This window comes from Microplitis mediator, chromosome 6, assembly GCF_029852145.1.
Source record: "Microplitis mediator isolate UGA2020A chromosome 6, iyMicMedi2.1, whole genome shotgun sequence".
Classification (NCBI taxonomy): Eukaryota; Metazoa; Arthropoda; class Insecta; order Hymenoptera; family Braconidae; genus Microplitis; species Microplitis mediator.
The window spans coordinates 10173207-10185403 of record NC_079974.1 but is presented as its reverse complement, the minus strand read 5'-3'; the positions used below and the strand labels follow the sequence as shown (position 1 = coordinate 10185403).

General features: G+C 29.9%; 2 protein-coding genes across 2 annotated transcripts; one reads left to right on the top strand and one right to left on the bottom strand.

Annotated features, from left to right (window-relative positions):
* Window positions 1-2018: 2018 nt before the first annotated feature.
* On the bottom strand, window positions 2019-4669 carry LOC130669645 (uncharacterized). The gene is made up of 5 exons (XM_057472652.1): window positions 4445-4669; window positions 3960-4352; window positions 2665-2851; window positions 2390-2602; window positions 2019-2322 (listed from the first exon to the last, which is right to left on the bottom strand). The coding sequence occupies exons 1-5, from the start codon at window positions 4506-4508 to the stop codon at window positions 2070-2072; spliced, it is 1110 nt and encodes a 369-aa protein (XP_057328635.1). The 5' UTR covers window positions 4509-4669; the 3' UTR covers window positions 2019-2069.
* A 2960-nt stretch (window positions 4670-7629) lies between these two features.
* Window positions 7630-9674, top strand: LOC130669651 (pterin-4-alpha-carbinolamine dehydratase). Its single transcript, XM_057472665.1, has 3 exons — window positions 7630-7789; window positions 7981-8100; window positions 8169-9674. Exons 1-3 carry the CDS (start codon window positions 7679-7681, stop codon window positions 8352-8354), a joined length of 417 nt encoding a protein of 138 aa, XP_057328648.1. The 5' UTR covers window positions 7630-7678; the 3' UTR covers window positions 8355-9674.
* Window positions 9675-12197: the final 2523 nt, after the last annotated feature.

Below are 12197 nucleotides of genomic sequence, written 5' to 3'. Positions count from 1 at the left end.
ACTTAAATTCAACAAAAACTCAACAATTTTTTTTTGTGCCGCTTGGGTTATATTATTTATATTCTACTTTTATATACTTGGGTACAATCTTTTAGTTGAATATTCTCGACTATCAGAGGTGTACTTCTCTATAATTATTCTATATTTAATTATTAAATGCGATTGACGTTATTATTTATAATGAAACACCATTATAATTAATCTAAAGCTATATTTTCATCATTGCAGATTTTGTTATCGGCTATCATTTACAGTATTTTACCTTTATAGAGTAAATGCTCCAGTAGTTGACCGGGCACCAGAAGTTGACCACATTTTGTAAAAGTCCTAAAATGGTCATCAAATGAATATCTTATGGCCTTAAATAGTATATTACATACCTAGGCCAGTAAAATAAAAAAAGTCTCAGAGCACATGTAATTGTTGGCCGAGGCGAAGCCGAGGTTGACAAACATGTGGTCTGAGGCTTTCTTTTTTACTGGCCAGTTTTTTACTGGAAGTAATGGATAAGGATAGATGTAATTGATGAAATAACTTTTATCTGAAGACTGAGTTTTATTATAAAGTATAGATAAGATTGGATCAGTAATAACAGTTGTGCTCGTCAATAGTTCTCGGAGAGAAGTGAAGTTACATCAGACGGTAGAAAGATCTCTGACTCTCCACTCTTCGACTTCTCCCACCATTCTCATACTCACTCACATACTTATGCAATATATGGACTTATACATATCAACGTTCTTTCTAATTATATACTTATACATTTATACTTCCTACTAATACACGTACGAGAAATGAGTTTATACATCTACGTTCTTTATTTATCCGTTCTATGATTTTACTTATTACTTATATTATTTATATTCCATTTTCCTGTACTTAAATACAATCTTTTAGTTAATTATTCTATATTTAATTATTCAATACGATTGACATTATTATTTAACATGAAACACCATTATAATTATTCTAATGCTATATTTTCATATTCCTATTAATTTATTTATTATACGAGTCACTCTTTATTTAATATGTATATATATTAACAATAATAGTTGAGTTCTTGTGATATGGTTCTCATTTATAAGTAACATTTATTTATTAAATAGATCTTTTTCTTATTTGTTAATAGAGTATGCATTTGCTTATAACCATATTTACTGTTAACTATAGAACAAGGGCCTATTCATGATTTTTATGCGTGTTTTGTTTAGGTTTTAAGTATCGGGTGACAGGAAACGTTCCAAGACCACTCAAACTGTATTTATATTTCTCTGAATACAAAATAAAGATTTATCTATCTATTTATTTAAAGTTTCTTATAATAAAAATATACAATTTAATGAGTATGTGCCACGACGATTTATCATTTAAACTATTGACTAAATATTGATAAGACGCAATAAGTGTTGTAAGATGTTAATATATAATTTCAAATGAAATTTAAATGCGCGCCTATTTATGGATCTCAAGTTCACTAATTAATTAACAGGTGGAGGCACCTGAGGCCACAACAACACTTTGCTCAGCAAGTCTGCAGTGGAACATTTACGGCTAACTTAACGACAAGTTTCTGGCAAGCCTCGGCTGGATAATACTTGCGTGCAAGTTAATGCAAATCTACTGCCGTCATTTGAATGTAATTTGACAGAATCACTTGCCGTCAATTTAAAGTGAAACTTTTAATTAACTTATCGTCATTGTCTGACAGTAACACTCCCTACTAGCCACTTTAGCTTGAAATTGAAAGTAATTTGCCCATGAGATTGCCTGAAATTTGCAGACAATTTGACAGCAAAAGTTGAAAAGAAAAATTTACGGTTAATTTTTGCTCAGTTTCGTGGTAACTTTTTACTTGTAAATATCGGTCTATCGGTTGACCCTGCGGGCCAGCCCTAAAACTTCCCGCATATATATATATATATATATATATATATATATATACTCAGTTTTTTTTTTATACTTTGGTTTTATTCTTTCAACTCTGCCGTATTTGAAGAAAGCGAGAAGGTATAAAATAAAATAGCTAATTTTTATTTTAAATAGAATTACATAAAAAATAAAGTGGATTATCTTTTTTTTATCACTCTTTTGACTACATTAATTACATTAGGTAGCGGAACTTTTAATGAAACTCGTTGTTTATTGTCTTTGTTTGGAACAGCTCCAATAACTCTAGCTAATTCTGTTAATTTCTTTATGCTTAGACGACAAGTCATATGTTCATTAAAAGAGTCTAAATCTAGTTTATAGTCGTTCACCATCAAAGCTAAGATGATGCTGTGTATTACGGCTTTGTCTCGCATACTCATTGGGCGTATTCTATTAAAAAAAAAAATTTAATTGTGTAAAATTATTCGAAAAAAATCATTCGATCAATTTAATGTACCTTCCACTCGCGCTAATCATACTGTAAGTGTCGATGATATAAAAACTGACTTCTGGGATTATGCAAATTTCAGAGCTTCTTCTTTTAGCTTCTCTAACGTTCATACTTAACCATTTCGAAATGCCATTGATAAATTCTAGTATGGCAATTTTTTTCTTTTTTTGAGAGTCACGATCCAGTGATTTGAGAACATCAGCATAAAATCGTGAATTCCTTAAAAAAAAATAATAATAATTACAATGTTATCAACTAAATTTAGTTATATTGAAAAATACCTGTTTCCAACACTTTGTAATATATCATCACATTTCTCACAGATCAGTGTAAGTATTTCAGCGGGAATAATGTCATTTAAGTTATAAACTTCTTCAGTCGAGGATGCATTCCTATTACATGGTGGTAAGCTAGTAAGCTTATCTTCAACTGGTTCAACTTTCAAATCATTTTTATCGATTTCTACATCTGGAGAGGATGCAAATTAATATTAAATAATTTCATGTGTTTCATACATACATCTATTAGGTTGGTCCGTTTGGAATGACTATTTTTTTTCACTTCAACTTCAAAACATTGTTATAGACATTGAAAAAAATATTCCCTGAAAGTTTCACCTCTTAATTTTAATTTTAAGTACTTTACATTTGATTTTGAAGTTTTCCCCTTTAAAATAAGAAAATTTAGAATTAGGAAATTTGATTCTCTTCAAAGAAGGTCCTCTTAGTTAAGTGGCTCAGGTTTTTTGTTCACGTGACATAGGGATTTTTTGTTAATTTTGTAAATAAAATATTTGTCAAAAATTTTTCCGAAGCTTATCAAATTTAATCCTTCATATTTTCATTGATGGGTTAAATTATTGATATAAAGAAAATTATTTACAAATTTGAGGTTAAAATTAAAAGCTATTTGGCCGAATTAAAAAAAAAATTTATTTTATTTACAATATTAATATAATCCTTGTATCTTGCGAACGAAGAACTTAAGCCACTTAACTAAGAGGTCCTTTTTTGTAAAGAATCAAATTTCCTAAAAAATTGTTATCTGCATTTTTGCTGTAAATTTCGTTATTTAGTCAATATCAACTAAAAACCCGAATTATTATTAAAAAATAATTTTCAGAGCCAATGCAGAAAAAGCAATTAGAATCTGGATAAAATTACTCAAAAGACTTTTGAAGAGTATTAAATTACCTACATAACGCCGCAAACGGCGACCAGATAACTTGAAATGCGGCTCAGCTATAGAGAATTAAAAAAAAAATCCTAACTTTCCTATATATTTTAAATGGGAAAATTTCAAAATCAAATGTAAAGTATTTAAAATTCAAATGTAGAGCTGAAATTTTCAGGAAATTTTTTTTTCAGTGTCTACAACAATATTGTGAAGTGGGAGTGAAAAAAAAAATAGTCGTTCCACACGGACAACTCTAAGAGGTATACTAGCAATTATGATTAAATTCCAAGTTAATAAAGTCACAGATCAAAAAACCTGCCTTAAGAAAATGAAATATTCGGTTTTCTTTCATTAGCCAAGAGTTCATCCATATTGCTAATTGAATACCTTATTTACTTACGTGCAACAGTTTCCGTAAGTTGGTCTTTAACTGCATCTACGCTGATTTTCATTTTTCCATATTGCACGGTTCGTCGTTTAACTTTTTTTGTACCGAATTGTGTGTTAAGTAAATTATTCTGGTCGACTTCGATATTCTCACTGTATTCTAGTTGATTTTTAATAGTAGGAGAAACTACCCATCGTTCAGCTTGAATCAATCTAATTTTACCTGTTGATTTATTATGGATTGCTAACATTGTGTAAGTTGATTGATTCTTTGGGCGATGCCCTTTGTAAACAACATGATCATTTGAGATTCCTAATACTGATTTGTTACATTTTTCAGCGTAAAATAAGCCGCACTTCATTTTTGTTGCATAATTATTCCTTAATTTACCATTTTGAAAATTCACTGAAATATAGTAAGACCATTTTTAACGATTGTATTAAACAAATTAATTGTAATTATTACAAACATTGTGGATCTAATAATAATCAACTTACCAATGATCGGTTGGATTTTAGTAGGTTGAATTGTGACATTAGAAACAGTCCCATTCAGTTTCATTATAAATAGCGATGAATTAAGCTATGACACACAATTACAATAAAAAAATTATATTCTATCAATTAGGTGTACTGCTTCTAATTTTTCTAACCTCACGTGTTGAATGTTTAAATAAATTCTACTCTCACGCACCCGAAGAATGATGTCTGGCCCTCTAAGCTATAAAACCCGAACCAGACCAGGGTTGCCAGAAAATTTTTATCTCCCTGATAGCCACCTTGACCACAAGTAAACTTCAAGCTACTGCCATCTTCTGAGGCCTATTTGGGAAATTTATGAGAGCAGGCAGTAAATTGTCTGTAAACTTGAATTCAATTTGACTACAAGTGTTACTGTCAGAGAATAACGTTAAGTTAGTTGAAAGTTTCACTTCAAATTGACGGCTAGTTTTTCTGTCAAATTACATTCAGATGACGGCAGTAGATTTGCATCAACTTGCACGCAAGTATTATCCAGCCAAGGCTTGCCAGAAACTTGTCGTTAAGTTAGCCGTAAATGTTTCACTGCAGAACTTGCTAAGCAATTATATTTAGAGTGTGGCTATCAGGGTTGCTACTCAATTTTTGATATCTCGTATACGTTAAATGGCGGCTATAATTTGACGTCAAATTTACGCTCAATTTGGTTGAAGTTGGTTGAACTCAACTGGCTATCAGGACTGATAACCACACTTTAAATATAATTGCTCAGCAAGTTCTGCAGAGAAACATTTTCGGCTAACTTAACGACAAGTTTCTGGTAAGCCTGGGCTAGATAATACTTGCGTGCAAGTTGATGCAAATCTACTGACGTCATCTGAATGTAATTTGACAGAAAAACTTGCCGTCAATTTGAAGTGGAATTTTTTATTGCCCATATAGAATAATATTATTATTAATTGATTTTATGCTAATTATAATTTGATATTATTAGTGAGAAATTAGTGTGCTGAGATCTGAAAAGCCATAAATATATTTGACCAATATACCATCCCTGCCGCGATCGAACTATTGACGTCGATCCGGTCGTACGACTCTGAAAGCAACATGGAATTTTTCATTGTCCGGCCTCCCGGATAGCGAAGTTGGCGAGAAACTGGCGTCAAACTAACAGCCGCAATTAGACGCCAAGTTGGCCGCAAAAGTTGGTACTTCCAAAGTTGATAGACACTTTCTGAGAAAGTTGGCAATCCATAAGTTGACGGAAAGTTGCCTTCAATTTTTTCAGAAACCTGCCTTCGTATTGCGGCTCTTCACTGACGCCAACGTTCTCAGAAAGTTGGCGGTAACCTGTAGCCAAAAGTTGCAAAAGTTAGAGCTGTCGACAACTTGTCGTCAAGTTGATCGCAAACTAATGAATACCAACTTTTTGACGAGCAACTCGTGCTATCAGGGCTGATGTTATGTCCTGGGAGGTTACTAGGATCGGAGTTGACGCCACCTCCTGGACAGTGGGCAGTTCGTTGTCACGCGGGACCAATTTTGAATTTGAAAACAGTGATAAATTTATTGTTGACCATGATGATGATTATTATTATTATTATTTAATGAAATTATGAAGTTATGGATAAGGATAGATGTAATTGATGAAATAACTTTTATCTGAAGACTGAGTTTTATTATAAAGTATAGATAAGATTTGATCAGTAATAACAGTTGTGCTCGTCAATAGTTCTCGGAGAGAAGTGAAATAACATCAGCCGGCAGAGAGATCTCGACTCTCCACTCTTCGACTTCTCCCACCATTCTCATAGTCCCACACATACTTATGCAATATATGTACTTATACATATCAACGTTCTTTTTAATTATATATTTATACATTTATACTTCCTACTAATACACGTACGAGATATGAGTTTACACAACTACGTTCTTTATTTATCCGTTCTATGATTTTACTTATTACTTATATTATTTATATTCCATTTTCCTGTACTTAAATACAATCTTTTAGTTAATTATTCTATATTTAATTATTCAATACGATTGATATTATTATTTATCATGAAACACCATTATAATTATTCTAATGCTATATTTCTATATTTCTATTAATTTATTTATTATACGAGTCGCTCTTTATTTAATATGTATATATATTAACAACAATAGTTGAGTTCTTGTGATATGGTTTTCATTTATAAGTAACATTTATTTATTAAATATATCTTTTCTTATTTGTTTATAGAGTATGCATTTGTTTATAACCATATTTACTGTTAACTATAGAACAAGGGACTATTCATGATTTTTATGCGTGTGTTTTGTTTAGGTTTTAAGTATCGGGTGACAGGAAACGTTCCAAGACCACTCAAACTGTATTTATATTTCTCTGAATACAAAATAAAGATTTATTTATCTATTTATTTAAAGTTTTTTATGATGAAAATATATAATTTAATAAGTATGTGCCACGACGATTTATTATTTAAACTATTGACTAAATATTGATAAGACGCAATAAGTGTTGCAAGATGTCAATATATAATTTCAAATTAAATTTAAATGCGCGCTTATTTATGGATCTCAAGTTCACTACTTAATTAACAGGTGGAGGCACCTGAAGTCACTGAGGACATAACACTGATTACGAAAAATGATTTGAAATGATTCAAAGCAATTTGAATTGACTAATATACAGATATACACTTAGCATGGATTAAATCATTTTTCTTAATAAGGGATGTTAAATGCCCTCAAGAAGGGTGGTTCAAAAGTATTCAAAGTATTCAAAAGCATTAAAAAGTATTTAAAATTTTTTTTTCTAATTCTTTCGAATCGATTCTTTTCATAAGAGTTTGCAAGAATTCCTTATTCTTGAACCATTCAAATTAAACTAAAATTCTGGGGGCCCATCCCCTCTCCCCCTTGCCCCTATGTTATAAATAAATATGCATTATAATACCAATTATTATAAATAATAAGTTAACAAATAGAATGTACAATTAAAAACAGTTATAGATGACCCTATTAATTATACTCATCTTTTTATCAAATCAAGTAATTAATAATACATATATAACAACAATAATGATAAATTTAAATTAAATAAACATTTCGAACTGATCCCGCGTTGCATAGAACCATCCAATGTCCAGGAGATGGCGTCTAATTCGCATTTAGTTAACTCTCAGGCATCTCAGGATATAACACCGAGCGAATCCAGCCCATGATTCGGACTCAGCCAAAATGATAGCTACATCCTTTCAAATTCTTCAACGAAGTAGGGGAAACAGTCCGTTTATACTTAGTTCCATTAGACGGAATTTAACTCTCGATAGTTGTAAACAAAAAAAAATGGTATGTATTCTACATTCGTAATAAATCATTCTATTGACCTATCATCAGTTATGAACAAAACATTTTTTCATCCCTTTAAAAATATGATTATGCTTGAAAATGATGATTTTGAAATTTCATAATTTTATTAGTTTCAATCGGGATAAATAATCATTACCAATACTAATTTCTTCATGAAACATATGTTTCAGGCAAAGCTGCAATTAGAAGAACGAGACTCTGTATTAAAACCATTATTACAGAAAGGTTGGATAGTTAAAAATGAAAAAGATGCAATTTATAAAGAGTTTTCTTTTAAAGATTTTAATCAGGTTTGCTCATCACTTGAAAGATTTTTTTGTTCTATATCATTGACATGACATATTAGCTAATGTTACAGGCATTTAGTTTCATGACTGGCATAGCCCTTCGAGCAGAGAAAATGGATCATCATCCTGAATGGTTCAATGTTTACAATAAAGTGAACATTACTCTCACATCTCATGACGTCAATGGCTTGTCTCACCGAGACATTAAACTTGCAACATTTATCGAAGAAGTTGCGAAATCTACTATAACTGTCTAATAAAATAAAAATAATTTCAAAAACTTTTTTCATGAACGATCATGCTCGTTTATACAAATTTAAAGTTAATATTTTGTATTGTAATTCATTTGCTATAATGATTACTACGTCAACAATTACTTACTGTCTATGGTAATATCAAGGTATTCTGATAAAATAAGGGTCCTACGAGTTTTTTTAAGTTCCAAATGCTTATAATGAAAATAATTATCATTTAACTTTTTTGATGTGTTCGTTGACTCGGGGCAGTAAATATTTTCAGCTAGTTTCTCAATAACACAAGATACTCAACAAAATCTTGCATTCCACGTGTCGAAAATTGATTGAAATAACATGAAATATTATAAATTTTCGAAAATAAATTTTTTTAATATATGATAACAAGAATTTATTTATAGCCGTAAGCTAGACGGTGCACAGAAAAAACAGTCAACTTGACTCAAGAAAAATATTGTCTTCCCATTTTTTTTCTTGATTCAAGAAAAATGAAACACGATTCAAAACATTTGTTTTTTGTCCAAGATAATAAATTCTCTTGTTCCGAAATAGTTATTTTTTGAAGTAAAATTATCTTGCTCCTAAAAATCAATTTCTTAGATAAGAACTATAAATTTCATGAGTTAAGGCTGAGCCGTACCCTGTCGAAAAGCTCTCATAAATTCTGATAAGATATTGAATATTTTTTATGAGAATCTATGAGCTTCGAAAATATCTATGAGATTTAAAAAAATTCTCATATGAATTTTTATGAGAATCTATGAGTCAAAGCTTTTGATGTGTTCCTATCATGATTTCCGTACTAGATTTTTAAAAGAATGAGTAAGATTTTTTAATTTATGAGATTTTGTGACTCGAATTCCGCCAACGATTATGAGATTGAATAAGTACTTTCACTTCTATAAGATTGTTACAGTTTATTCTAATCTATTTTCAATAAGAATTGATCAGGCGAATTCCGATGTTATAATACTTACAAAATCTCAATAAGATTATTTTTTTATATGAAATTTCCAGAATTTATAAGTTTTAGTAAGAGTTATCCTAGGAGATAATATCTTATTGAATATCATAAAATATTTGTCATATTTTATGAGAAAATATTTAACATGTATTTCTTCGAAAATTTATGAGACTGAATCAGGAATCACATGGACAAATGCAGACCTTTTTCTCATAAAAATTTTATGAGAATTAGTAAGAAAATCTATAATCGAATTAACTTGTAAAAACTTAAAAGATTTAATTTTAATTTAAAAGCTATGTGATTTATGAGTTTTTGTAAGTTTTAGTTAGAAGGCTATTACTTATAAAATATTATGGAGTACTTATGAGATTTTATAAATAATTTCCATTCACATAAAATATTAATTTTATCAGATTCATTCAAAAATAATTGCTTAACTTCATTTTTTTTTTTTATAAGAATTTACACCAAAAATACTAATATTATCACTATTTCTTGTACTTTAAATATTTTAACTGTTCGGAGATGAGTGAAAATATAAGTTTCTATGTGATTTTTTACAAACCCAGTAATTTATCTTGCCCCATTTTTTTTTTTTTTTTTGGTGCATTATTTTTTTGTAGCGATATTGCATTTTTTTGGTTAAACAGAATAAAATTTCTCGGAACAAGTACTATTCTTTTCACGCAAGTTTTTTTGTATTCTCCGAACAAAATAACAAAAGTTGCTTAAGCCAAGAGAAAAAATTTCTCGGGAGAAAAGATCGATATGGAGAAGGGGAAAGTCACCGGTGCTAGGTAGCAGCAGCGGGAGTAGTTCGGTGCTCGCCACGAGATCGCGCCTACGATTTGTAGTGTCCCTGGTAAGACATTTATTTCAGAAGTGTTATATTCCAAATTTCAATACGATTTTATTCGAGTACTCCTCTGTCATTTAACAGACCAACAAGTAACTGTTTGGGTTGTACTATAGTATATCCCATAATACATCATGACTTTAATATTTAATATTAATGTTTACTTGAGTAATTTTTGATGAATAAATAAACGGATTCAATTTCATAGATTTTTCGTGAATAGATTGCTAAAGATTTTCCGCGTAAATACTCATACAAATATTCTTGAGTATACATAATAGAAACTTTTTGAATTCATGCTAAAAAATTCAATCATTTAGCATATAAACTATATGGAAAATAACTGTACTCACATTAATTAATCAGTATCAAATCTTGTATGATTACTTCAGAAATCGTCTCATACAATCTTATTCATTTCCAAAATCTACTCAATTGTAAACTTTACATTTTTCGAAAACTTATAAATACTTATACTCACAATATTACAGCTTCTGTTTCTTATAGATTCTGATAATTTATATGAGAATTTTAAGAAAAAAATTTTTTGGATGCACCATCTATGAGAAAATAATTGTATCAGAATTTTTGAGATTTTTCGTGGACAAATACTGATCGTTTTCTCATAGCCAATTTTTTTTATGAGATTTTATAAGACCTTTTCCACAGGGTAGCTAACAAAATCTCAAATTTTAGATTTCTAATCACGTTATGAATACTTATGGGACTCTAATGATGAAAATCTTCCGAGGAAGTTCATCTTCTGCTTTTTTGTCGGAAGCTAAAAAAATCGCTGTAATCCCTGATTAAGAAAAATTATTTGAAATGATTCAAAACAATTTGAAATGATTTAAAACAATTTGAATCCACTAATATATAGATATACACTTGGAATGAATTAAATCATTTTTCTTGATCAGAAATTATAATTATTCTAAAAATAGAAAAAAATCGTAAATTCAAGATTTCGTTGGAGGTGCGGCCCAGCCTTGAACAGGTTCTTGGCTAAAGACAATAAGTCATTTTACTCTACAAAATTAACTTTTTGAATGAATGAAAAAAGTACCTTGAGTCAAAAAAAATATCTCGGATCAAGAATATCATTTTCTTGCTCCAAATATGATCGATCATCAGATTTGTATTTTATTCAGATACAATGTATTATCAGTAAGAAACATTAAATCGAAGTGTGTAGATGTTTTATATGTAAAGATCCAATGTTTTATATATTTATGTATATTTAAATATTTGAATGACTCTAAATGCTCTTTATTAATATGCGATCTCTAAATAAATCTATTTATTTAGAACTACATTGGACTCTGTATTATTATTATTATTATTATTATTATTATTATTATTATTATTATTATTATATTGCATACGCGGCCAACAATTCAAATAAACCCGCGTTGACCAGTGACGTAGTAGTTTTGCGCATGCGCAACTAAAATTAAGTAGCCTATTAAAAAGATTTTTTAATAATTAATTAAAAATATAAAGAGCATCGAACAAACGTTACTGTTCGTCAAACAACCGATAAAAAGCTCGAAAGTATAAAAAAAAGAAAAAATGTACAGTTGGCGCCAACTCAAGGCAGCCGGTTTATATTAGTCATGTCTGATCAGATCTAATTATATATAGACCTATATATAATTATATATAGACTCAAATTAGTCAGGTATGATTATATATAATTATAGATAAGACCATATATAATCATACATAATTATATATGATATAATCATATGTAACTATATACGATTAGGCAAAGTCATTTTTTCCCGGTTTCATTACCCTCATAGCCACACTCTATATATAATTGCTTAGCAAGTTCTGCAGTGAAACATCTACGGCTAACTTAACGACAAGTTTCTGGCAAGCCTCGGCTGGATAATACTTGCGTGCAAGTTGATGTAAATCAACTGCCGTTATCCGGATGTAATTTAACAGAAAAACTAGCCGTCAATTTGAAGTAAAACTTCCAATCAACTTAAGGCTGGGCCGCACCTAACGAAGTCCT